The sequence below is a fragment of the Camponotus floridanus genome, unplaced genomic scaffold, assembly GCF_003227725.1.
Source record: "Camponotus floridanus strain SB8 unplaced genomic scaffold, Cflo_v7.5 scaffold2, whole genome shotgun sequence".
Lineage (NCBI taxonomy): Eukaryota > Metazoa > Arthropoda > Insecta > Hymenoptera > Formicidae > Camponotus > Camponotus floridanus.
In genome coordinates, this window is record NW_020229325.1 from 2164081 (window position 1) to 2191969 (window position 27889).

General features: G+C 36.3%; 1 protein-coding gene across 2 annotated transcripts; it reads right to left on the reverse strand.

Annotated features, from left to right (window-relative positions):
- Window positions 1-226: 226 nt before the first annotated feature.
- LOC105258327 lies at window positions 227-27889 on the reverse strand. Of its 2 annotated transcripts, XM_011269535.3 has the most exons (4): window positions 27072-27889; window positions 20055-20419; window positions 19484-19853; window positions 227-1697 (listed from the first exon to the last, which is right to left on the reverse strand). In XM_011269535.3, the coding sequence occupies exons 1-4, from the start codon at window positions 27202-27204 to the stop codon at window positions 994-996; spliced, it is 1572 nt and encodes a 523-aa protein (XP_011267837.1). In that variant the 5' UTR covers window positions 27205-27889; the 3' UTR covers window positions 227-993. The 2 variants fall into 2 exon arrangements, with proteins under 2 accessions (XP_011267837.1, XP_011267836.1); XM_011269534.3 differs by having other exon boundaries at window positions 19484-20419.

Sequence of the window (27889 nt, forward strand, 5' to 3'; positions counted from 1 at the left end):
TGATCATCGATTCATCGCGCACGAGAACGATTTCGCTTTTTCTGGGTCAATGATACGAGGAACTCGCGCAATTCTTTTTCCTCGTGATCGGTACAGGTTTTGGAAAAAAATCGATTGCCAGCGACTGAAGTACGCGTTTTTCTCACTTTTTTTATCTTTAATTTTTCTTTTATATATATATATATATATATATATATATATATATATAAATATACGTAGAGTGGTCTCTAAAAAGTGGTTAGAACCGGTACCAACAGACCTAAGACCGGCGAACCGGTCGGGAACCGGTAGTCAGGTTGTTGAGCAATATCGTGATAAGGTCCCCTCCGACCGCTCAACCGATTCGCTTTATCTACGCGACGGAAATTAAAATGCATTCGCCAATGATTCGCTGAAGTGCGGCAGATCGAACGTTCCGCGTGAAGATTGACATGAAGCGAATCGGTAAAGAAATGCGATATTAAAGACTAGATACCGCATATTTTTAATCAAGCCGATGAAAGCGGTATCAAGGAAGAATTTTCATGGAGCAGATCGAAGGAATTTTCAACTTTCGCATAATTTATCACGTTCATCTCAACATCTGATTATTTCCGTGCCCGTAAAAATTTCATGTCGATTCATTTACGCGCACTTCGTCGTTAGCGATGCTGTTTTATTTGTTCATACAACGAAACAGCTGTGTAAAATTCGCACAAATTAAGAATAGACGTAAAAAAAAATTGTACAATACACTTTTTCATTCTCTCTTTTTTATTTGTCACACACGCACTCTCTCTATATCATCACTTGCACTCCCTTAAATAATAATATCGTGTCCCCGCTCCACAGTTCTCACAATTTTAAGATCTTTGGCGTACAAATTATTACGTCCCTTTTCACTTTTGTGGCAGGATTTTATATTACACAATTTCGATTCACACGTCGATGTCGTTTACGTCACGTGAAATCGATCCGGTTCCTGCTGTGAGACTGCTAACGGATTTTCCTACTTCAATATTGCTGTTGCAGACGACGCTGTTTGTCTGCTTCCCGCCTGAGTTCTGTGAGTCGCTGCTTGAGTAGTATGTTTCGACTCCGTTGTTTGGCGAATTCCTTCGTCAGACTATCGTTTGTTGTTTGTAGCGTCTGGATGTCTGCGAAGGCCCCGTTCAAGATAGCTACCTTTGATGCTTTCTCTTTCTTCGCTATCGATGGCACTGTCGCCTTCAACGTATCGAAACAGTTCTTCAAGCTTATTCGACGCTGGCGCTCCATGTCGTTATGTAGATGCCTCTTGTCCGCCTCATCGTCATCGGCCCGACTCCAGTTCTTCGTGTTTTGCCGTTTTTGTTCCCGTTGATACGGGTGAGCACGGGTCCGTTTTAGAGAGGAATCGCACGTCTTATTCAAGCTGTTGATCTGTGCGGCTATCTTTCGTTTTACAGAGTTCGGACCTGGAGGTCTACCACGGGGTCGGCGCACATCCGTCTTGACTTTGTTAGCGGCCAACTGATTTGCATTGTATTGCTTCTGTGCGAAGCTCAAGGCCAAGTCATTTGCGTCGGGTTGTTTCTGCGGGAAGTTTAAGGCCAGCTGACTTGTACTGAGTTGTTTCGGTGTGAAGTTCAAGGCCAGCTGGCGTGCATCGTGTTGCTTCTGCGCGATATTGAGGTATGTCGTCTTCTTCTCGTACGACACCACGTCGATTTCCTCGTCTGCAACAGAATCGATCGATTCATCTATTAAATATCGTTACGAATGTAAAATCATCAGTACGAATGTAAAGATTATCATATTAAACGGTACATATCACGCAAACAGTATAATTCACACTCACATAATACAATACATATAATAATCTCTACGATTTGTCAGCTTTGATCAATTTCTTTCTTTTTTTTTTCTAAAAATTAAATAAATAGCATATGAAAATAACATATAAATAATTTTTTTTAACGTATAAATTAGCATTGACATCAGTCTGAATTTTCGCGTAATTTATATTTAAAGAAAAAAAATAATGTGGCATTATTAAATTGCGCAAGCTATTTATATCATCAGATATTCAATCGAATGACTGTTGGAGCAAGTAACAGAATGCTATCTAAATATAAAATTCTGATTTGCATTTTTCAAAAATATCCATGAATAATCATGCATAAGAATGTTAATCATAAGCTAATTAATCATAAGCAGACTCGAAAACTAAAAGTTATCACTTTTTTGTAATAAAAATATCTTTGCGTTCAGAGTTAAAACCGAAAAGTAGTGTTTTGAAGTACATAAAAATATCATTAATATTGCGAAATCAATTTCTTTTTATATTCGAAATCGAAAAAGATTGTAATAAAATAAATATCGTGAAAATTAAAAAAAGAAAAATAAAAAGAATATTATATAATATTTATTATATTATAAAAATTATATTATTATCATTGTATTATTATTGTATCATTATGATTTATATTATATTGTATCTCTCTCATTTTTATTTATTATGATTTATATTATATTGTATCTCTCTCATTTTTACATGACTATTATTTATATTGAATTATATTGTATTATATTAATATTATGTTATTATTTCAATATATATACTTTACATTATAAAAATATATTTATTATATTATTAACTTTCCCTTAAAAAACTGCAAACATTATTTTCAAGTGAAAATTAATCAGAGCAAATATTAAAATTGCAGTGAATTAGGTCATAAAAAATTAATGGGAGCTCTTTTGACAGCAACGAATCCTTTGAATCACATGGCCACGGAGGCGGTTTAGGATGACATACAAAACCGTGGGCGTTTCTGCAAACCGTATCATTCGCGGCGCCTGGCACAATCGGTGGAAATCCGGTTGGTCCAGATTTTTCTACGAATGTAGTCGCTAATTCTCTCATTTCCGATTCAGCATTGTTACATTCACACGCGTAGGGAAAATAGTCTCTCTCACGATGTCCTTCAGCCCTAATCCGTTCACGTTTTCTCAATTGTCGTAATATAATTCCATCTCAACGATCGCATCCACCGCGCAATTTATCTTATCTTTATTGAGTCAATTTTCATTCGCCTTTAAAGTGATTCATACGTAATAAAGCGCAAATAGGCTGTTATAAACATGGGTTATTATACATCTCTGTTTCCCGAGTCGTGATTGCCGCGCGCATCAAGCATTCCTCCGTTTCCATTTCCTTAGCAACTCGTAAAAGCAGAGTGCTCGGTTGACTTCGCCACCGTCCTAACATTTTAATTAACGAAAAAATTCACTTTACGCAGAAAAAAATTTTGTTAGCACGTATTTTATAATTCTCGCTGATTAATAAATTCACCGAAATCATAAGCAATTTTATATCTTACAGTCTTTAAGCACAAGACTACTGTTTATATCCAAGGACTACGTTTATGACGTAAAAATGAAGAATTAAAATTGTTTATAAATATTACTTTAATTGCTTATAAAAATATCTTTGTTAAGTGACATATTAAAATATATTTATCAGCAATTATTTTCGAAATTATTTCAACACGAGAATCAAAGCAAATAAGTTTAAAGCGCAACACTAGAAGAGCAATTGCATTCGCGTGAACACCAAGCATTATAGAAATCCACGTTAATGTAGCAGCTTAGAAGAAGAATTCAATTAAAGTTGCTCGCTTTTGGAACTCTCGTCTTGCAACGTGCGTGCCCTTTCTGGCGCTGCTCCACAGATGCCGTAACATTTCAGTCGGAGCTCGCAAACGAGGACAAGCGGAAGGAGACGTTCCCGGAGGAACGAGGAAGAAAACGAGAGAAGACGTCCGTCAAGCTCGCGCGCGCAGCCACCGATATGCACGTGCACGAAAGCGATCTCACGTCAGTGCGTCACCACGTGTTCGGTGCGCTCGGGAATATGAATCTCGCGCCGAAGTTGGCGCATCGCCAGGACGTCGTCGCCCGCGGTGGAAAAGGTGCGAAAAATCTAAAAATAACGGCACACTAACTAAATTGGTAAGGGAGACTTTGGTTTAGTCTCTCTGTCTCTTTCTTTTTCTCTTTGTGTCTACCTGTGCCTTTATTCTGGCGCCTCTATATCTCCGACCCAGTAACATCTTAATAATACTTTAAATAATAAAAAAAGTCAAGATGCTTTAGCTTAAATATAATTACAAGAATATATTTTTAATAAATTAAATATGTCTGACTCTAAGATTTTTTCCAGTTCTTCTCTTTGTAAAGAAACTATGACATAATATTCTAAAATCAAATACAGAATTTTACGGTCGTTGACTCACTGGGCAAGTATCTCCTCAGATTTTTCACGGTATTTCGCGATGTTTATCTTCCCAATATATCTTTACGATATATTTAATTACACGTACGCGTAAAAACATGTGCATGTGCATCTGCATGCGTGCATGCGTGCACGTGGCGAGTGGGAATCACGCGAGAACGTCGGGAATGCGGAAGTAAGATGCTGCTCGCACAACGGAATGTTAGAATATATGCTAATAATCGTTAAGGCGTAGCGGAATTTATGACGTTTGTATCTCCGTGCGTTCGCGTGCATCATGATATCGCGCGAACATAAAGCAAGAACTCGTTCACTGACAGAAGGAACGACGGCGATCTTACGTCACTGCTTCCTAATTCATTAATCGATAATCGCATGTCGACTCCGCTTACAAACGTTAAAGTACTAATTGAGTCTTACGAGGACGCGTGATGAAGAACCGAGAGCAGCAGCGAGCGTTAAGCTCGAAATTGATCCGGCTCCCTCCGGGTGACTCTCGAAGCGAACTTCGCCGTCTCGGCAACGTGGTTAATTAACATGTCAGTACTATATCACAGTCGATAATTCCTTCCACAGGGTGCCATTTCACGTGTCGATCGCGTAAAAATGTCTTCCTCGCACAAACAGCGCGTGGTGTAACACTATACGTTACGTAACAAAAATTAGCGTTTCATTTCAGAGAACCGCACGACGAGGAATTCCTGACTTGGCTGAGAGTCTTCACTTCGCGCTCCATCAGAGATCCCTGACCGACATCTTCCGACACGCGTACCTCGGAGCGAGATTTTACGAGTAATCTCGGTATCTCGTGAATGTCACACGCGCCATCGTCGAGTAAGGAGGCCGCAAAAGTGGTCGGCGGCGTCTCGTCGCCGATGCAGCGCGGTAGGTTGGGAGGAGAGAGAGGGGACTCCGAGAGCGAGTACTCTACGCGAGACCGGCGAGGAGGAGAGTGGAGGGAAAAGCGAAGCGGGGGGGGGGGGCAACGTCAATTCGCGGCAGCACGTGCAGCCGCGTAAGAACGACCTTGGGGGTCAGTGCTCTCCTCTCGCGTAAGCAGGCCATAGTACATAGTACGTCGACGCGAATCGATCGTCTCTCCTCTCTCTCCCATTGAGATAGGCGACGCGACGTCGATAAAGGAGAGCGTGGGAGGGAGGAAGGGTGGGAGAGGGGCGACGAGGGGAAGGGGGGAGGAGGATTCCTCTCCGCGTCGTCGTATTGAGCGCGACGCCTCTGCCTAGGGGAGAGTTTGGGCGTGGATCTCCGGGGTGAAAGTACTCCCGCGCTTTTCCAGGTGGCATTCCTCCTCTTCCGGTCTCTCTACTTTTTCGCAGGTCTTTTTCTCCCGAGAGAGATCCCGCCCAGCACGGATCAACAAACGCGTGATTCCAGGGTCTCTCTTGTCAGGTTATTAGAAGTGGGATATTTTATATGCGCGTGGAGTATTTTATATGGCAATAATAATTAATATAAAGCTATACGAATTTTCTTCAAGTTAATCAAAAGAAAGTCTAATAAAGAAATTAGGATTATATAATTTGAAGTGTCGGTGTTAATTATTCGTAAATTTTTTTCATAAAAATAATGAATATATATTCATAATGATTTTAAATAACTAAGAAAATAAGATTATGTTTGAAAGAAATAGATGTAGCATTTTCTCAGTTTAGATAAAGTTGAGCACTCAACCCAATTTACATCTTTATTAGGAATTGTGGATTGATTAGAAAAGTTCAGACAAGAGCAAACATAAATACTTTGATAAGAAGGAGACATAATCTAATCAGAGAGAATAACACGTATGTACAATTAAGGGTTTGCGAGAGTATCGCGCAATATCTGTCACGTCGATAAAATTCTCGAGTACGCTGATGATGTTGAGTTTCGTGTTTCATGCGATAATCACGTAAGTTCCTCGATACCCGACGACCCGCGCGTCGATAACAACCGATTATGCCGAGATGTATATGCGATGATTCGCATCTACATGACCTATGCGAACTTCCCTTCGAGCGGCTTTGACGTATTTAGAGCCGCCGTCTTTCAGTGATTATCACTTTCTCCCTCACCACACACAACACTTGGAGATATAGGCGAGACCCAGAAGAGATATTCCTCTACGATCTACTTCTGACGACCCGAATCAACTCTTATTCTTATTCGCGGGTTCGTAGAATTGACACTTTCTTCATTCATCGAATTCTCTAAAGATTCCTGATCTTCCAGAATGACATTACATTAATTAAACTTAGCAAAGTCAAATTCTATTAATTAATTAAGAGCGAAGATAATTTTTTAGAAAATTTAGGAAAATAATTATATAAATTTCAATAATTTATTAATTATTCTCCGATTTTACGTGCTTGCATTATGTAGCATAAAAATGGTTCCGAATTTTTCATGCAAATTCGCGATAAATTCGCTGGAATTCAAGCAAAAAGCACACGTATGATAGAATCTGTTTATATTTTTAAGTAGGCTCAAATGAACCGATCCTCTTTCTCGAGCCACATATGCGAATGTGACGCGATACGTTTCTCTTCCTGGTCACCCGTATATAAGACGAAGCCATAAATCTCTTCGTGCTCGAGCCTCGTGATGTGCAAGCATCAAGCCGTTCATCAGTTACGAAAGTGAAGAGATTCGTCGCGCGAAAGAATTGAAACTTGGAATAAACTGACGCCGAAATAATAATGATTATACAAATAAAATATTTTATATCGCATAAATACTGTATTATTTTTGTTTAACTGGATTTATATGTAATTATATCAAGAGAAATCAATTTTTTACTAGCATCAGATTTTTTATTGCCTGTTACAAAAAAAAATATTAAACTGAAAATTTTATCGTCCGCGTTTGTATGTTTTATATTATTTTATTTTTATTATATATTCCTTTAAAAATTAATAATTCTGTAAAATTTTGAAAATTAAATTTTAAAATAATTCTGTAAAATTTTGAAAATTAAATTTTGAAAATTAAATTTTAAAATAATTAAAATATTCTTTGATAATATATGTAAAGCGTTCAATTTATTGTCACGATCAATGAACACATTTTAGAGATAGATTATTGCGAATAAATTTAAAGAAATCGTTTCTTTTAAAGAAAATATTATTTCATAATATATATATATATATATTTAATATAAAATTAAATGCGCATTCTATCGGCGAACACACCACCATGCAATTACTTAGAAGGTCTCGCCGATTCGTATGTTCGTTCGTATGTGGATACAGTCTATATCTCCGCAAACGAAGATATAGAAAGCTAGGGATAATATCTTACGGCAGATATGAGATATAGGAACGATAGTATCTAGAGAAGGAGAAGGAAAGAGGAACGAGATATAGTCGACGTCCGTTCCGATGACCAGACGCAATAAGAACACTCCCACGCGTCGATATAGCCGGCTACAAATCAACGATGCATTTAGCAACCATCACCGGATGATTCTTTCTCGTCTGTCTGCGAGAAAGCGCAATCGAATGAGTCACTCTTGCGTTAAGCAGGCGCACACCTTTTACGCGTGGAATTATGTTCTAGCGAGGTGAGCAAAAATAGATGATTTTATATTCGAAAGACTTTTGAAGATTTGTGTAATTCTAGGTTCCTAATATATATATAATTTATATAAATATATTTTAAAGTAATATATAAATATTTAAATATAAAAATCTCTACAAATATTAAATATATAAATATATTTAGTATTTATATAGGTTTTTTTATATTATTTTTTATATAATTATAATATTTAATTAATATATTTTAAAGTATTTTGTTTAAACAAAATAAAAATATTTCGAACGATTATTTGCAATAATCTATCTGTGAAACGTTCTCATTGATCGCGATTATAAATTAAAAGCTTTTCACATACATACATATATTATCAAAAAATATGTAAGCTATTTTAAAAATTAATTTTTAAAAAGGATATCACGTGGAGCATACAAGCGACGAGCAAATTTTCAATTTAATATTTTTTGTAACAGTCAACAAGATATGATGTTAAAGACAAGTTGATCTCTCTTGATAATTATATATAAATACGATCAAATAATAATCAATATGTAATCGTCGTATTTATAAAATGCAGTAAAATATGACGAGAACGTTTTTTCTATAAATTTGCAAAATATGTTGACAAAATAATGGCGAGTCATAAGTAAGTGTAAACAATTTCTCAGTATTTCTAAGGCATATAGACGACACACGAAGAAGACGAAGAAGCGCACCTCTCATCGCGCAAATCACTCACGGAAAATGTCAGCCTGCTGTCTCATTCACCGTGTCCACTTCTCTATCTTTCTCCTTATCTATCTATCTTTCTCTCCTCTCTCTTGGCATCCCTTCTCCATGCCTTTCTACCTATCGTTTTGAGAATAGGTAAGCGACTGGCATACCTTGAATGAGAAATGCAATAAGAACAAGAGAATGGCGAGTCGATCGAGAGAAGAGGAAAGACTTTCAATGAGGGACAAAGCAATCTCGAGCGTAAAATACGCGTGCGTTGCCGCCGAGAATAATTAATTGATCGATAATAATACATTGGGAATATGAAAGATCTATTAACTTCAACACTAAAATATGTAAAGTAATTAAAACTTGCGTATTTAAAATTATTCAAAATCCTCTTAGATATTTTTTTTATCTTCGAAGAACAATATACAAAATATAGAAAAATTTTATCCGTATAATTACTTTCTGTAGTTATATAACATTAAATTAAAGTTAAATTAATTATAAACAGAATAATTAAAAATAAATATTTAATTACGGATCTTTTTTTATCAAAATTATCTTTATCAAAAGGAAAGGAGAAAAATCACTCTTTAAAAAAAAAGTAGTTCAAATCGTTATTAAAGATACTGGGTCAACATTTTCAAAATAGATTTTGCGAGTTTGACATTTCGGATATTCGACTTGAGTTTTTGATTGTCAGTGCAAGAGATTTTAATTAATTGATCAGATTAGTATTCTTTTTTTTCTCTGTCTTTCTCTCTCTCTTTTTTGTCTACGTTGACCGGAAACGAGTATGCGAACTGAAACGCGTCATTCCTATGCGGGAATAACTGATAAATCTGTGGTTCGACTGAAAATGATAATTATGTTGTTATCTAAGTCTTTGGAATAACATTTAAATAATTTACGTGAAACATTTAAAATTATAATGACGCCCGCTTGGTAGGAATATTACTTTAAGCAATGCAAAGCAGGTATTAACTTGTATCGCGGCTTTAAATTTAGCTCATAGTCTTGTATAATATTCTCTTCTAAGGAAAGTAAAGTAAGTTTAACGACTTCTTCAATTATTTAAAACTAGAGAGAGAGAGAGAGAGAGATTGGCAACGGCACCAACTTTAGAAAAATAGCTTCGCAATTCAATATTAAATTTTTTAAAGATATTAGTTAACGATATATAACCGTATATAAATATAACAATTTTTTAAATTAATTGAGTTAATTGAGTTTAGTTGACTCTTAAATAAAGAACTTTTACAAGAGTACGTTGTTTTATTATTCCGAAAACTCTTCCCGTTAGAAAGTTCTAAGTGCAACTTTAGTCGGCGCTCTTACTACGGCACTTATCTGCAGTCTCTCCCACGCGGCCACAGTTAATGAATGAATGAATTGCGTCATCTTACGGAGATGCGCTTTTACGTACAGTCTCCGGTACAAAAATAGTCACCCACTTGCTCCCGAGGGAAAAGCGTAATTATAGCCAGTGGGAGGAGGAAGCGAAGAAGAGGAGGAAGAGGAAAAGACTGTAAAAGTGAGAAAGAAATGAATTTTATTACAGTCTATAAATTATAAGAAGACAGAAATAGAAGGAAATTAACATATTTAAATTTTGAAGGAGAATCCTTAAAAATGATTAAAATTGCAAGAAAAATAAGATGGGAAAAACTCTATCTTGCAATAAAATATTGATAAAAATAAATAAATAAATGAATATATATATATATATATATATATATATATATATATATATATATAATTATAAAATATTATTTTAAAAGAATATCTAGAAAGAGATAATAATTTTAAGATAATAAAGAGAAAAAGATAATAATTTTAATACGAAAAGATTGACAGACAAAGAGGCGCGAGAGAACAGTTGATTTCAATTTGCTTAGATAATTAATAAAGAGTGCTTAGAATGTTAATTAATATCTTCGCGAGATGCCAAACCCGTTTGCGTGCGGTCGATAGCGCGAAGCGGAATTGTTTTGCAATAACCAGAAGGCGCGTTATATTCACAGAGAAACTATAGTTCAATGATATTAGAATACAACCCACATCAACCGCTCGTATTACATATGTATTTTAATAATGGACCGCTTGACATTTTCCTCACTTTCGTACGATGGCTTTCGCAACGCAACGTTAGTCAGGGTAAATTCAGCACCATATAATTATTCCGCCTATATTAACGTCCGATTTCCTTTTCAACTAATCATTGACTTTATGAGCCCCGCTGTTTTCCATAAAACATAAGATCGCCAGGATTACATACATTCTAAATGTTATATTCGAAATAAAAAAAAAGCAAATTGAAACTTGAAGAATGTAAGATATTGGGGTCAATGATTATTATTTATCAGTATTTATCAGTGCGAAACTAACTATTAAAAGGAAATAAAATAAAATAAAACGGATTCCACTGCAGATTTTTAAGAATCGAATATTCCGCGATTTTCCTCGCGTGATGACGAAACGGAAAAACCACCTGCGACCTCACCTGTTTCCCCGAAATCGGAATTGGCTTTCGGACGCGCGTAGCATCGCGCACGTGACCGATGCGTGCGCTTGAATTCGCGGAGGCGCGCGCGTATCCCAATTCGGATGCAGCGCGCGCAAGTGACGCGCCGTTTCAACACGCAACGCGACTTTCCTGGAAGCTACAAGCGAGAGAGATTTGCATGAGGAAACGGAACGGAGCGGCGAGGCCTATACCATCGATGGGAAAAGAACCTGGGCGGGGTTGCGTGCGCGAATACCACGAAAGGCGGCTGCAGACGTAAGACGAGTCGGCGTCTTCCTTGAAACACGTCCACCAGACGATGCCAAATCGCGAGATGAGTCAAGTTGCGTGCGCGAGAAATTATCCGGCAACGGGTATAAAAGTCACTGCAAACTCTCCAAGTTCCTCCAATGAACTCTAATAATAAAATAAGCTACATTGCGCGCCTCTTGCTTATTTATATCTATTACGGACGGAGTAAGTCCTACATTTCCCCCTCTTTCTTCTCAATTTTTTATCATTTTTATTTCTCGCGATAAAAAAATATTTAGATTATTTAAAAAAAAAAACAAAAATGTTTTCCGTGTAATTTTTAAATTGAAATGAGGAATGTGCATTCTCGCTTATAATAATTATCCCCAAAAGCAACCTAAACGTAAACGCGATTACGGTCAGAAATGACGGAAAGTTCGGCTGAAAACCGATTCACCGGCCGACGTTAATCACTAGATCCCGAGATGCGATCTCGATACGGCGAACAAAGTGCACTCGTTTTTTGCCGGTCGCTTAGCCGTCCTGGTCCTCACCTGGTGATTAATCTTGCGAGACACGAGATCGAGCGGTTGGCCCGAGTTCGTGGAATTTCATGCTCCCTCTTCGGTCCAACCAGGAATTTCCTGGCTCCCTACTATATATTATATAGTCGTACTTGTTCTAGCGTTGGTCGCTATTGCTATCGGCACGTTCGCAAGGTCTCGTGTAATCAGCGGCGCTAAGCACTTGGCGCCGGAGACTCACACACGCCCGATAAGTGTGCATCAGTTTACGCAAGAGGAAAATTCACGGAAAAGCCTTAATCGCATACTTGCGATAAGTAGCTACGTTCTTCTTATGAATCACAATCTGAATTTCTCGTTAATCCCATAGATCTCAAATTTGCGAGAATTTACAAATTTTCCAAAACACTTAAAACAAAATAAATAGTTATAATTTATAAGTTTGTGTATTATAATTGTTTTAATTATAATACAAATTTAATTTTAATTATATCATAATTATATTATATATAAATTATATATAAATTATATATATATATATATATATATATATTATAATTATTATTTATAAATATACGAAACATTTTTTAAAATATCTTCACATTGCGCATGCTCAAAAACGCATTAATTAATTATATCATTTAATAAATGTCCCATTTAACGTTTCTAATGAAGGATGTAAATAATAACGATTTAAAGTTATTATATTCGCGCATCTTGCATAAATACACTTTAAGTGATTACGAGAAATCAAGTAATGATGTCAAAGTATGACACGAAAAGTGGACAGGAATATCACATGTAATGTATATTGAGAATCGCCTCTATGCGGGAAGCTATTATGGACAATTGCCCGATTAAAAATGAAACACGCTTCCCTTTAACACCAGGATTCAGTTCTCAGTGATGAATCATCTTGGTACACGTCGGCTCTATCTCGCTACACGATTCAATGTGACGGGACCCGCTCTTCTGAACAAGTTTTGCGACCGTCAATTTTTAGATTACAATTCATTTCGCATCTACTTGGAATATCTCCAACTTTGTAATATTAAGTCTCCGATGCTTTTAAGAAACGACAGAAAAAAAGAAAAAAAAAGAGAGTAAAAGTTAAAAATAAATTAGATTCTGAAGCATTTTTTATAACAGTCGAAATTTAATTTTAATTTCTCACATGATACGCAACATCATATTTATAAATAAATTCCCCCACGCAAGGCGAGTATATTGTAAGTCATATCAATTAAATTAAAATAAATTACTCGTCAAAGAGAGGAAGAGAGAGAGATCCGAAAGAAGCGTCCGAAAGGTAAATGCCAGGGGGGCGCCGCGCCCGTTCGATACGGCGTTGAATATTCCCCTTTGCCGTACCGGTGAGCGACTACGGCGCGAATGGCAAAAAGGCTTAACCGCATTCCGGCGACCATTTAAACCACCGCGACGGGGTCCCACGCCTGACCGTAAGCGATCGACGGACCGGCGGACTGGCCGGCCGGCCGGCCGGCCGGCTATCGGTTGACGTCATTTGGCATCGCGCGACCTTCGAGTTCCCGCGCGATCGAGAGCGCAGACTCCGTCGATCTCTCTCTCTCTCCCCCGGCGAAAGCAACTTGGCACTAGAAGGGGGGAATCGCTCGGCGCGAAGAAACGTATCGTTCGATGTGCGACGAGAAGAGACGGTCCCTTGCAACAATTTTATAGATGCGAAAAATTGACCGAGATAATTTAGCAAGTCTAGAGGGAATTTATGTCTAAACTGTTAGCAAAATTTAGAAAAAAGTCTGTCTGTGATGCACAAGTTAATCACGTTAATCACGTTTGTTATAAAGTTTGCCTGTCGTTTCTCATAAAGATCGTTTTATATAGATATAGTATCATATTCATCATTCATATTTATCCAATGCATAATTAATATTTCCGGCAAAAGGAAATCCTAAATTTGTTAGAAGTATTATTGGAGATTGCTGCTATCTTATATGTTATATAATAATAACGTTCTAACAGATAACAAAAAATAATTAAGTAATTTTTTTATTACATGATGCAAAAAACTAGATAAATTTTTTTCGTTACATTTAAAAATCTATCTACATCAGCAAAACATTTTTTGATTAAAATAATTTGATTGATACGATTGATATTATATAAAATAAATTCTATAGATTGCACATGTACCAAGTAGATATCAAATGAAACAAGATAAATATAATAATGTGAAACAAGAGTACTGTATTATACATGTAATATAATTTGTTCATTTAATTTAATATCTGCATGTCAGAACAATCAAATTAAGAGGCTTAATTCTTATATTTTAACTTCTTTTAAGAACTTCTTTTTGGGACTTATTTAAGTAACAAATTATTACATTTTTTATTTCAAGAAACCACCTCAAATATATTTGAAATATAAGTGAGCAGGGAAGAAAGAGAGAAGATATATCGCGTAGATATATTGGCGATTTAATTTAATATATCTTGCCCACAGTGAGGAACCACCTTAGTACGAGGATGAGATCGAAGGCCATATGTATGTACTTGCTTCGAAAAATTCATGAATCCGTTAATCTTTACGTGATGTACAACACGGAATACGCTCGAACATATATACTGGCATCATGGATTAAAATTTATCGACCGTGAATAAAAAAAGAAGCGAATAAAAACGGAATAAAGTCATTCGGTTTATCTGTGCTGGATGTTAATTACTTCATATCTTCTCCATAAGAGAATAATCTGGACAGGAAAGGAGAAAAAAAAGTAATCAATGTGTTCCTCCTCTCTCGGATGAATGACAGAGAAGGAGGCCATCAGTGCAGAGGTCCGGCGAAGATATGAAAAAAAAAATAGCAGTGCCTCGGGCAAAAAAAAAATAACAGGCAAGGCTTTTTATCGCAAGTCGTAATCAGGAATTACGTAAAAATTGTGACTCAATTATTTGCGTACACATCGCGCCCTGCCATTTCGCGTCAATCGAGATAAGGGATCGATACGTTTCGCGACGAAAGTCATCTCGCCCGGTTCAATCAGCGGAGAAAACGATTATACAACTTGGTAAAAATTTACAAGCGCGATTACCCGTTCGTTTGCATCGGTGCGAATAAAAATGTCCGCGTATTTCGTGCTAAGTGCGGCTACAAATCTCGGGCTGATAACGTCGAGCGCGAGCTTTTTACAGATAATTGCGACTGATAAAAAAAAAAGAGGAGAAAGAAAAACACGTAGGACCAAGTTATCAGCGAGGAGGTGTCGAAATGTGATTTTTCGCTCGACAGATCAGTCACCTGCGCGTTTCACTGACCTCTGACCAACCGGCGACTTGCGCGTCGGTGAATTCCGCCAATTACCAATTACGATCGGGCAACGCCAAGGTCGGATCTACGACGTGTCCGGTCACACGATACTATTGTCGTCGTCTTGGTCAGACTTATTGGGCCGTATGTGTGTATGTGTGTGTGTGTGGGAGAGCTCATTAAACCGCCGAGAGCCGAGAAGAAGCGCGGCACTTTGAAAGAACCCGCAGTCCAAGCGTGTCCCACCGTCTTCCCGTTTGTAAAACGCATTTGGCGCTTCGTACACACGTTCTCGAGATCCTCGTAATGACTGCTACTTGAGCCATTCGCGACCAATGTTGCAAGATTGCGACATCCGACATTGGCATCATTACTCATTCAGATCTCTATTTTACATCTCGAGCTTTAAAACTGTGATCTCGAGATACGATTGTTTTTTCGCACGATTATGTGAGATAAGTGTACGTTCAAATAAAATAATACGTCATGCTTTACGCGCGTGTGTCGTCTCTCATTCATGTACTATTTACATGCGAATGTCGCGATGATTCAGAAGCGAGAGAGAAAAAAAAGAAGAAAAATACGAAGAAAATTGCTGAGCTAGAGCTCGATAAACAGATCGATCAAAGGTCAAACGTATCACGCGTACACTCCATTCTAACGTCGCCATGTATTTCGATATCCTCGACTCATTTCCCGCCAAAAGTAATAACGCGACGATCTTGCTAACACCTACGTAAAAACGAGAGATAAGAGAGCCGATGGATGCTAACGTAACTGACCAAGTACCGCTGCGAGCGAGAGGCGGTAATCATCTTACGAGCCAGCGCACGTACGTGTCTGGGTCACGAGCGAGCACGTGCACGTGTGTGCATTCCACGCGCGCGCGCACCCGCGGCTCTTCCGCACGCGCATCGCGTGTATATGAATACATAGATGCGCACACGCACGCACACACACACACGTGTACGGCGGCCGATAGACGATGTCGCCATGTGGTGCAATATACTCTCAGGTGGCGAACGGCGCGATTTTCCTGTCGAGCAACATGGATTGCGACGCTGGTGGCAATTATGCGGAATACTCTCCAACGTGATTTACGAAAGGTAATGTCTCGATTCCGCGGCCATTACGGATATTTAGTTACGCATATTTAGTAATCGAAAATCGCATTACCCTTAATCTCGCGTTTAAAAAGATAAATTTTTTTATAGATGTAATAATTGTAGAATAATGCAAGTAATGTAACTCTTTACGTGGAAAATAAATTTAATTTTTTTAACGATTATGCTCTTGAACGATCAAACATAAAAAGATAATTATTGCGAAACTTATTTTCATATATTTCTTAAATTGTATATTAATTAATTTATATATTTTTTTTTCATTTTATATTTATTCATTAAACAGACAAAATGTATGTATGTTTTTATATAAATCTTAAATTCCACCTAAATTTAATATTTACTTTTTAAACTTGTTTACATTTTTATTTTGCACACTATACACATATATGTTGGATGCAAAATCGTCCGACTCAGTAAAAAATTTGATGATTATTGAAAATATAATCCTACTTGAATTCCATCAAATCAAATGCTTGAAATTATACGAACAATACATGTGCATTTTATTGTCCATATTTATTACTTCGCGAAAAATAAAAATAAAAAACATCTGTTAGAAAAAACATTAATCATTATACGTGCGGCTTATTCGAGTTATGCAAGTCGCGCACGAGTGCATGCCTTCTCGCTGAGAATCATTATAGTTACATACGGTATCGCGCGACACGTGACGGAATGACGCCTGTTTCGAGAAAAATTCGCGCGACATATTCTGAAAACGCGTGAAAAACCGTGAAAATAATCGAAAGAATTATTGTACGATAACATTACCGCAGCTTCAGATTCGCTATAAATCATTAAAAATCATACGTTTTCTCCCGATATTTTTTATCGCGCGAGTAAATAAGTAATCTATTATTAATGGAAATTCCGATTGACATCGATGATTTAATAGATGCTTTCGATTTCTTGAGATTAAAAGATTGAAACGTGTCAATTGAGTCTTTCTTATCCTATTTATAAATCGGATTTTCTTTTTTTACCATTATTTTCTTGCCGTAAAATATAATTTTCGGAAAATTGAGTAATCGTGATATTTCTGGGAAAACTGGCGTCTCGGAGATCTTAATTCATGTACAGTGTACGTAAATCGATAGATAACTTTTCCTGACCTCGACACAATTTTGCGACACGCGCGAAGATACATACAAGATATCTACAAGAGAGAAATCTGTTCGACTCGATCGGATTGCCGGGATCGGCATTATGACGATCTATCAACTCGCCTCTCGCGTCGATGGTAATCGGTAATCATTGGTGTCATTGAGAGAGAAACAGTGCCGAGAGAAGCTGGCAATTAAGTCACATTTACGACGCTGCCAAGCGCGCTCACAATATCCTTCGTCAATATTGACTCAAAACGCGGGATGACGATGCGGCGCGAATCAGACTATATTGTCTGTGGTATTTTGAAAGAATGCACGAGTACGCTCGATATTTTTCACCTCGTACCAACGAGGATGGTTGTACAGGCTGAGAAACGGCCTCTACATGCTAGCACCAGTAGAAAAATCTACTTAAGGACCGCGAGCTTCGTCCGCGGAAACGCAATGTGCATCGTACATGTAATGATTGTTTAACGAGACGGCAACCATTTCGCTGAAATACACCTCGAGCGAATACACTGCAAATATCATACGAGTCCTAGAAATACCATCGAGCGCCTCCGGCATGAAAATTCATAGAAGATTCATACAGTATGGTTAGCATAGCATTTACAAGTTAAACAGATTTTAAGGATCTCGGAAGGACGAAGATAAACTCTAAACGAGAGAGATTCATCTCGCGCGTCTGAGTAAATAAATTGCATTTATACGAAACAATGTTCTGGGAAATTTGCATGATACTCGAGGTGCGTGTGAGAGGTAAATAAAAAATTGTACGATACATTATTCACGTGTGATCGATGGCGAATCGTTCGATAATTGTGACCGCGAAGATGCTAAAATGAATTTGCGTCATGGGTGATGAAAGTGATACACGTGTTGTCACAGCACATTAATAAGAAACGTGTACGATGCGTGTTAGTGTGCAACGTACCGCGATATCCTGGTCGTTATTTTCAAGACGCGTAGGCTTTAAGATCCATTTACACTCATCCACGAGTTAAATTCCATGTGAAATGCAAGTATATAGTTTACACAATTCCATATCCATCCCATCAATATTCGCGATATCGCTGATAACATTTTCATGGGATGTACCGATATGGCAAATATAAATATTTTCATCTAATTTTAAATTTTTGAGTCTCATTTTGCATCAAAGAGTGCGCGATATCAAGAGCGTTCTTGCAAATATTATTATTCGAAAAATGGACAATGAAAAATTAATTAAACTAGTGCAACAACACGTCGAAGTTCATGATCTTCCCCAAAATATCTTGACGAAAAAATCATTAGAAAAAAATTAAAAAATAAAGAAAAATGTTATTATGGCTAATCCATTTTCTGATATTGTTTTTTAAAATCGACTGGCTGTTTTAAAAAATTTATGGATGCAATCCGGATACATAAACAATCAATTCGATCCAGTATGGATAAGTGTAAATAGACCTTTACCAAATAATGCGATGACACTCGACGCGGAACATTCGGCGCATTTCCTTCTCGTTGCTGTCTTTCTTTTCTTTTTTTTTACTTCTTTCCTTTTCCTCGCACTGACGAATCAATTCCATGGCGCGCGCGGCACGAAATTCTCACGGGATCTCTCTTGCAATAAATTACTGCTCGAGGACATCGGTCTGCCGACCTCATGGTGCATGGAACGAGTTTCTCAGTCATCGCACTCGCTCGTGTTTGCACGATGACGAATAATCGAGTCCTTTGCGATTATACACTCATGCGGGTACCCGAATTTGGCAGACTGTACTCAATTAAGCACGTCCTTCCCGATCCTTGATATCATATCGAATGCGATACTTCTACTGGCGTTACTCTATTTCGATTTTTTGCAGCTTTGTACTTTTTATTCCCGACGACTTTGAAATAAGGAAGAATATAAGAAAAATGAAAGAATGAAAAATCTCTCGAATAAAATTTATTAGTCGTCGAATAAAACTTATTAGTGAGTACGAGCGATTTATTTACTTAGTATAAATTATACTCCACTTTATATAAATATCGTGCGACTTGAATCTTAAACTTGTTGCAAATCCACGTTTAATTAATGCGAATATATTGTTATCAGGTTTTCGCAAAATCGCGCAGCAAAGCTAAATATTGCATACTCTTAAGTTCGAATAATGAGAAGAAAAAAGATGAGACTTACCAGTTTCTGAAAATGTCTCTCGCCTCAATCGCTCTATATTGACTGATTCCCTTCTGGACTGATAGTAGCTGTGTTCTTGGAGGGGATCCTTTTCTTTATTGATGTCGTTCTCCATCGACATCTTTCGTTGATTCTCCTTCCTCTGGCGGGTATAAGGCCCTCTGCCGACCTGCTGACCGACACCCTCGTTCTCCGATTCCCTGCTCGCCGATGCTGCACCCTCCGATATGTAGTCGGATAATCTCTCGTGTTTCCGACTCATCAAAAAATCCTCTTCGTCCACCTCAGAGCTGAGTGGTGACGCTGATCTTGGTGAATCGCCGTCGCTGTCAAGCGCCTTGGCGTACCGCAAGGCCATCCGCGAATGTTCCTGAGAATTACCTATTGTAGTCATTGTTGTTGTATTCATCAGCGGCTTCGCCAAATGCAAATGCGGCGCTGTCAGAATTGCAGAGTTGACTAAAGTTGCATGCGATTTAAGAACGCTTCTCCTTGGTGTGATTTTTGGACTTCTAGAGCACCATTGGGAAGAACTGCTGTTCTGTTTTATTAATGTCGGTTTATTACTTACTTCATCGAGTTGACGACAGTATTCAGATGAAGGCACGGGCATTAATGGAATAGAGGTTAACGTTCGCTCGGTAAAATCTTTTCGTGTAAATATAGAATGCAATGGGAACTCGGGACAACAATATGAGAATTTCTTGTATTCGTTCGTAGTCTTATTCGTAACCCGCGACCACGAGGGATTATTCCAGCAGTAAGCGATAGATTCTAATTTTTCGAAATCGAGTTTATTTTCTCTATGTTTCTCGAATAAAATTTCATTTCTTTTCTCTTCACTAATTAAATTTTTTCTCCTTTCTATTTCGTCGTGTTCCCTTTTAAATGCCTCTGTTTCTCCTGCTTCTTCCTCGGCCGAGAACTTGTTCACAACTAGAAAATAAAAAAAAATTATTAAGTTTTTTCTATAAGTTTCTTTATATTTTTATGTAAATTAATTAATAAAATTACGTAATATATATTTAATGTGTACTTGTTATGGCAAGAATATTAACATATTATGCTTATATTGTTCCGCAAAAATTAAATTAATAAAAAAAATGAGATCAATAAAATTCAATTACTAAAGAATATAAATCAATGACATTAATTAAAATTCTCGATATACATTAAAAAAAAGGTTCATATTATGAATAATCAAATTTATAATTTTCCGAACACTATTTCATAATAAAAAAATAGATGTTATTAAAATCTTATGATAAAAAGAAAAAATATTCCGATTATTTTTTGATAATATACATATTGAGAATAATTTTGGAATTAAAATATTGATCTCCCATATAATATTTATTTCGAATTATTTTTGACATTAAAATATATGCTAATACTCTTGCTATTTTAGAATTAAATTCCACATAGATGTCGAAAATGGATTTTTTTTCTTAAATTCAATGATTGAACTATAAAAAAAATATATATTTATTTCTTAATATTTGCCACCGCGGATTGCAACACTTTGTTTCATCGCGATAGTAACGCGTGAAACTGTAATAATCGTAGTACTAATGCATTATTGCGTGTGGTAACAATAAAATAATGTGATTAATAGATTTATGAATGGAGAACATGATAATCAGCGTGTATAATACTATAAAAAAAAATAAAAAAAAATCTTTACATACTTTCCAATTCTTCTTTCTCCGCCTTCTCAAAATTTTTTAAAATTAATTAAACCTATACTTACACATACAAAAAATATATAAAATATAATAATTAATAAAATATAAATATAATCTAATATTTTTTTCAATACATAATTATTAATAATATTTATTATTGCAAATGATATATAATGGCACTTCGCATTCATTATCTACGAAATTATTTCGACTGTCAGCAAATGATAGACGATTATAACGTCACAATACTAGCTTCTTTTTTTATTAAAAGAAAAACGTCCCAATGTACCCTCTTTTATTTATATATGATGCGACATACAATCTATGAGAGTTTCTTTGCACTACATTTCGTTATATGCAATCCTTTACTTTCTAACCAAGCACGTGCAGCCTCAGCGAGCATCCAACATCTCTTTCCAATCTATGTAATTCAATCTGCTATAGTATTTCGTAACCGAGAAACGCGTGGTACAGCTTGTCATGCGAATGAGTATCTATATTTGTACATGTGCAATTTATACATGCATTTACTAAATATTTTCCTCGGTAATTGATTAGAACAATTAATTAGAACAATCGATCGAATATTCAATATTTTTTATTTATTTAAAATACGTAAATATATAAATAAAAAAACAAGAAATATATGATTATATAACGTAGTTAATTTCTTTTATAATACTAAATATAGTTAAATATGATTATCTGAGATCAACGCAATACTTGATTTTCAAAGATTTAATTTGAGAGATCTAAGCAAGCAAAATGCGAAAGTAATATCGTAAATAAAATACAGCTATCCAAGATATGCGGAAGAGCCAGTTATATTACACGATGACTCATTTCTTCTAGCATGTGTGTATGTATCTCAACGTGTTGGGATTCGAAATTGCAATTTCATCTAAATAGACGGGAAACTACAAACAGATGATGTGTGCGGGCGGCTTGCGTATGAATCGCAATTAAAAAGATTAATCTACCGATATTTATTAATTCTAACATACATTTTTCTTCCTCCCGACAATCCTTCCTTCACAATTTTACTAAATCTTTAATATGTTTATAATAATATTATCTATTTATAATTAATATTATAATTAATATATTTATAATATTATAAATATATTATAATTTATGAATATAGCTCATGTTACATATTCGTTTCAATTATTTTCCTAAATAAATTCATTATGTTAATTCATTATGTTAAGATAATAACAATTACCATATCCGTTTGTACTTTACGATCGATTCATTTCATAACAGCACATGATAAATAAGACATGATAAAAGGTGACAGTACTCAAAGAAAGTAGGGGATAGAATTGATGGATCTATTTAATCTTGAAAAAAAGACAATAAGACCTACTTTGGTGATATACATCGCATGCAATTTAAAAAATAATATATATAAAAAATATTATTTAAAAAAGAAGCAATAAAAAAAATAAAAAAGTAAAATTGCAAAAAAATTAAAATAAGACAACATGCAAAGGAAAATGAAGAAAAAAGCATTTTAAAAAAGCATTAAAAAAGCATTAAAAAGCATTTTAAAAAAGCATTAGAGAGAGAGAGAGAGAGAGATCAAATATAACATATCTATCTTATTATTTTAACATATTTTATTAATATAAAAAATTGCAATAATCTTATTTAAAAAACTACTTAAAAAATTTAATAAATGTAACTTGCGCAAATACAGTTAAAAAATATATTATATATAACTAGTCTTTATATTCTAATTTCACATATTTTGGACAATATTGACAGTTTCGAAGTTGACGAAGAAGAAATTTAAAGGTAACGATGTAAGGGATCACCTTAGAATAGCCTTGAGAGGCAAAGAAAGATTACTTCATGATGAAAAAAGATAAACTGCTCCCGTTCACAGGAACTATCACGCCGACAACAAATGATCGCGCAAGCAAACAAACGTGTATGAGAATCGAAACCAATGTAATTTGGCTATCACGTTCACGTAAGATATTGTGAAAATGCAATTTCTTATAAAAGTAAAAAAAAACATACTTTCTCTCTCCCTTTCTTTCTCCTTCTTTCATTAATAATGTATTCAAAATATAAGAAAAATTGCCTGCAAAAAAAAAATTCATTAAATATATATTTGTTTATCTTGTCATATCGCTTGTACAATGTATTTGCTATAAAAATAAAAATAAAAATAAATATAAATATAAATATAAAAATAAAGATAAATATAAAAATAAATATAAAAATAAAAATAAATTTTAAAAATAAATTTAAAAAATTAAAGTAAAAGTAATAAAATTTAAAAATTGCAAAACATATATATGTATTAATTCACAAATAAATTAATCACGAATAATGCTATTAGTTTGAGCATTTTGATGTCCAAATATCTTTGGAGTATAATAAATAAATATCTTTGACATTTTCGTATCTGACAGTATAACTCAGTAAAATAGTTGTGAATACCGTTTAAGCACTTTCTAATATTATATAAATTAAATATAATATTGCCATACATGGTAGATAATGTTTAAATGTCAAATTCATCAATATCGAATTTTGCACTGTAAAACTTTTGCTAAAAAAATGTATATAAAATAAAAAGATATTTTTCTTATGTAAGAATTTCAAGCTATCAATTGATTTTACGACCCCATTCAATCTAAACATTACTGTCAGATATTTGTCAGATAAAAAAATATCAAATCTCAGATTTCCTCCCATATGATCCATTGACACCGTTTTCGATTTTATATTTTCGCGATAAATGACAATAGAATTAATTTATTTAACGCGCAGAAAATATTTTAATCTTCCCATCTCTCAGACGGATTATCGTGTTGATTTTAATCAATTGTTTAAAAATCTAATTAGAATTACATGAGATTATATAAAAAGCTTTTTTTTATTACGTAACCGTTATCTTATTTGATTTGCGATAACTTAAATATAGTTGATTGTAACTTGCATATAAATAGATGAGACAGGTCAGTAACACAGCATCACATGCACACACATGTATAGAGATAGATTAGTACTATGACGTCATAGAGATAGGTCACGGAATTCACAGCGATACAATTTTTTTTTAAATTGCGATAAAAAAATCCTACTCAATTTTTTAAAATGTTATTTCTCTCTTTATACGAAAATACTTTTAAACATTTTTATAAATAAACTGAACATTGAATTTATATTATCGATGGAATAAAAATTACCTAGTACACGCATTATCTGATGAAATAAAGTTGAAATATAACTTTTAATAAATCCCACCTGTTCAAACCCACTCAAATTTAATTTCCTGAGTTTTGTCGACCACCGGAATTTATCCCCCTTTATTCGCGCGCACGACACTTCGGGTCCAAGGACATAGGCTGGACGTAGGCTCTATCAACGATCTCTCCCCTTTAGGAAAAGCAATTTCACCGGCGGTGCAAAATCGCCCGAATGTGCGCGCGCATTCGACGCGGAGAGAAATTATTCGTGCGATCTGATAAGGGGCCGCTCTCGTCCGGACTTTCGAAAATGTACAACGTACACACACGCAACGACACGATCGGCAATCGAACGTCTTCCTCGCTGCCTACGCAAGTCGCGAGGAACGAAAAACCGGTCCAAGTTTAGATAGGTAGATACGGTGCCCGGACGTTATCGCTCGAGCGTATAACGAGCCGACAACTTTTCCCTGTCGAATGTTAATTATATATATAAGGGCGAGGTGTGGAAAAGGCGCGCTCGGAATGGCGAAAAATTGACACGCTCGATCGCTCGTCGATTAAAGAGACTCGGATCACGCGCTTTTTTATCGTTGATCGATGAAAGCGCAACGCGCGCCGCGTGAACGATTATTTATTTTTTTTTTTTTTTGTTATCGTGCCAACCGACTTTATCACTCCACGTGTCAAACGCCATCGGTATGTCGCTGAATAATCGGGTCAAAGTTATGCTCGCAAAAACAGATTGGCAATTCTCGGAAAGCTCAGAAAATAGAGTTCGAATCAGAGTTGCAGAAATAAATGAAAGGTACATTAGAGGAGCTTTTAAGGTAATTAATAGACTTTTCGAAGTAATTGCACGTGATTCAAAGAAAAAAAAATACACGCATATTTTTTTTTCTTCATAGATAGTTACACGAATTAATAAACACGAATGAATTTTAGAGACATTACAAAAGAGGAGAGAGGAAGATAATTATTTTGCACTTTACAATTAAAAAAAATCTACTCTAACAGTTTTTAAATACATAAATATTTTTCTCCAAGAATTAACTGAATTAATAAATATACGTGGCGAGAAAAATGTAAACGCATTCAAGATGAGTCTGAGACTAGATAATTATTTACTTCTTATTATTTTTAATAATTAAATAAATGCAACAATATTCTTCCTCCTTTCCTTCCAAATGAGTACACAAACAGGCGAAAGGAAAGACCCGTATATTCCTGAATTCTTATTCTATTCATGAAGTCTTTGAAAATCAACGCGCACGAGTGTCAGGATTCCCGGCTACTTTCATACTCAATTAGATCCCGGGTATAATAGCGTTTTGACGTTTCGTTGCGGACTCTATTATTTACGAGGGAGAAACGTCCTCGCGGACGTCGACCGGACGAGCAAAAGAGATTTGTCGCGAGAGGCGATTCACGTCGCTTGTCTTGGAAAAGGCGACCGGGGTCTTCTTCGCGTGTAAATAAAACTTGCATTATCGCCCTCGGATCGGGCCTACGCCGTCCGTTTGTTTCCGCTCGCAAAGCAACGCGAGCGTCTCGCCGGCAATAACTCCGTCACGCTCCGCAAAGAGCTTTTAAAGAACGTTAAATCGGATTCCTACGAGCGAGCGCACACGTCATACTCATTCCCATCGATTTCCGATAAACTCAATACGAACGCGAGACAGGTAGGGAAGTTCGATGAACCGTTGGCGAAAGCACGAACAAAATAATCAAATAAAACTTATACGTTGGACATGTATTATATATTTTCTAATCGTGAATTTCTTTAATCTTTTTTTCATTCCGATTATGAATTAAACTCTGATTATGATATCTAAATAGGAGAAGGGAAAAGTAAAAGGAGAACCCGAAGTCTCGTCTCGGAGATTCTCACGTCGCGGATGAACCTCTCTCGCGATTGATCTTATAATCGAGCGAAATTCGAGCCGGATCTATGACACCGCCCTGCCCTTCCGAGGGAAACGGTTGTCTCGTATATGTTACACTCAACAAAATGTTCTCGCAACTACAATCTTTCTCTAGACCCGAAAAATTAATTGAAGTAGATGAATGACTAGCAAATACTGTGATACGTTTTGCACTTAATCTAAATGATAAATAAAATTTTTTTTTATTTATTTATTTATATTGGAAATGTCATTGAAATTTAGAAAGAAAGTCTCTTGATGGCTTATCCATGTTGAGGCTAATCAAACTTGTTAGAAAGAAAAATCGTTTTTCAAAAAAGGATCACTTTAGCTGCAATATCGAAACTCGGATTAAACCAATGTATGATTAACATTTGACGGTAGAATCTGAATTTGCGAAAAAGCGACTATTAGAGACTGCTACTGTAAATTTCCGAGAAGATTCTAGCAGATGGAAAAAATAATAGAGGTAAATTTTTGGTGCGAAAGAAACAGCATTTTTTCGAGCGTAGCCGGAGGATAAATAAGGAGCACGCGAGATTCGCCCCGCGAATGGATAAGCCGCCTTCCGAGACAGTTCGCGATCTCATCGATCGCGAACGCGCCGGCCGAGAATAGACGCGCTCCGGATCGAGGGAGCGCCGCGACGCCGAGCGTCACCGCCCACGCGCGCCGCGCGGCGCGGCGCGGCGCGTCGCGTCGCGATGCGATGCGATCGCGTGGAAGAGGCGCGGCGCGAACGAGATATACGAGATATATGACACAAACCAACCTTCGTAACCGTTGTTCATGTCCTCTAGAGTCCATACGTCGTCCTTCTTGCTCTCATACATCTTGACATACATTTCTTCCTTGTATGCAGAAAATATGCTGCTCAGTTCCTCGCTCAAGCTGTATGATTCCATTATTAATATCCGATCGATATCCACTAAGATGATTTAATCTGACTGTATCGAATACACTTTGCACTTCACTCCGACCACTCTTCGACAAGACACGTTCGAGAGATTTTATTTCAACTATAATATCATATGTATATATTTATATATAAATATATTATTTCCTTTATTATTTCTCTTTCACTCTATTTACACCGTGTAAACTTTTTCACCGTCCCTTTTCTCGTACTCGCCGCGAAATGAAGTTGTGCGCGAACGTGAAGCTGCGCGCACGCGCACCCGCAGCTAAATTCGCGAGAGTCGCGTAAAATCAAGCGCTTCTACAATCAAGCGTGTATCTATCCTATAGTATCCGGTGTTCCTGCCGGTTATACGTCCTGCTCGTTTTCCCAGTACTGTCACGTCGAAACGACACACTACTACTGACACGATTACTACGATTGCTATGACTAAAGTTGCTACCGCTACTGCTGCTGCCACTATCGTACTGTGTCAGGCAAGGGATGAATTTCATTCTCGGCGCGATTACGGAACCAATGGCTATCCCTTACACTGAGATTGAGGGAGGGAGTCAATGAGGGAATCAATTTAGGCACCGGTGGCTATCTCTTGTACTGTCACGCGCGCGCGCTGCCGACGATTGGTGAAAACTCGACCCTCACTCCAAAGCCAGTCAGAGGCGACTGAACAT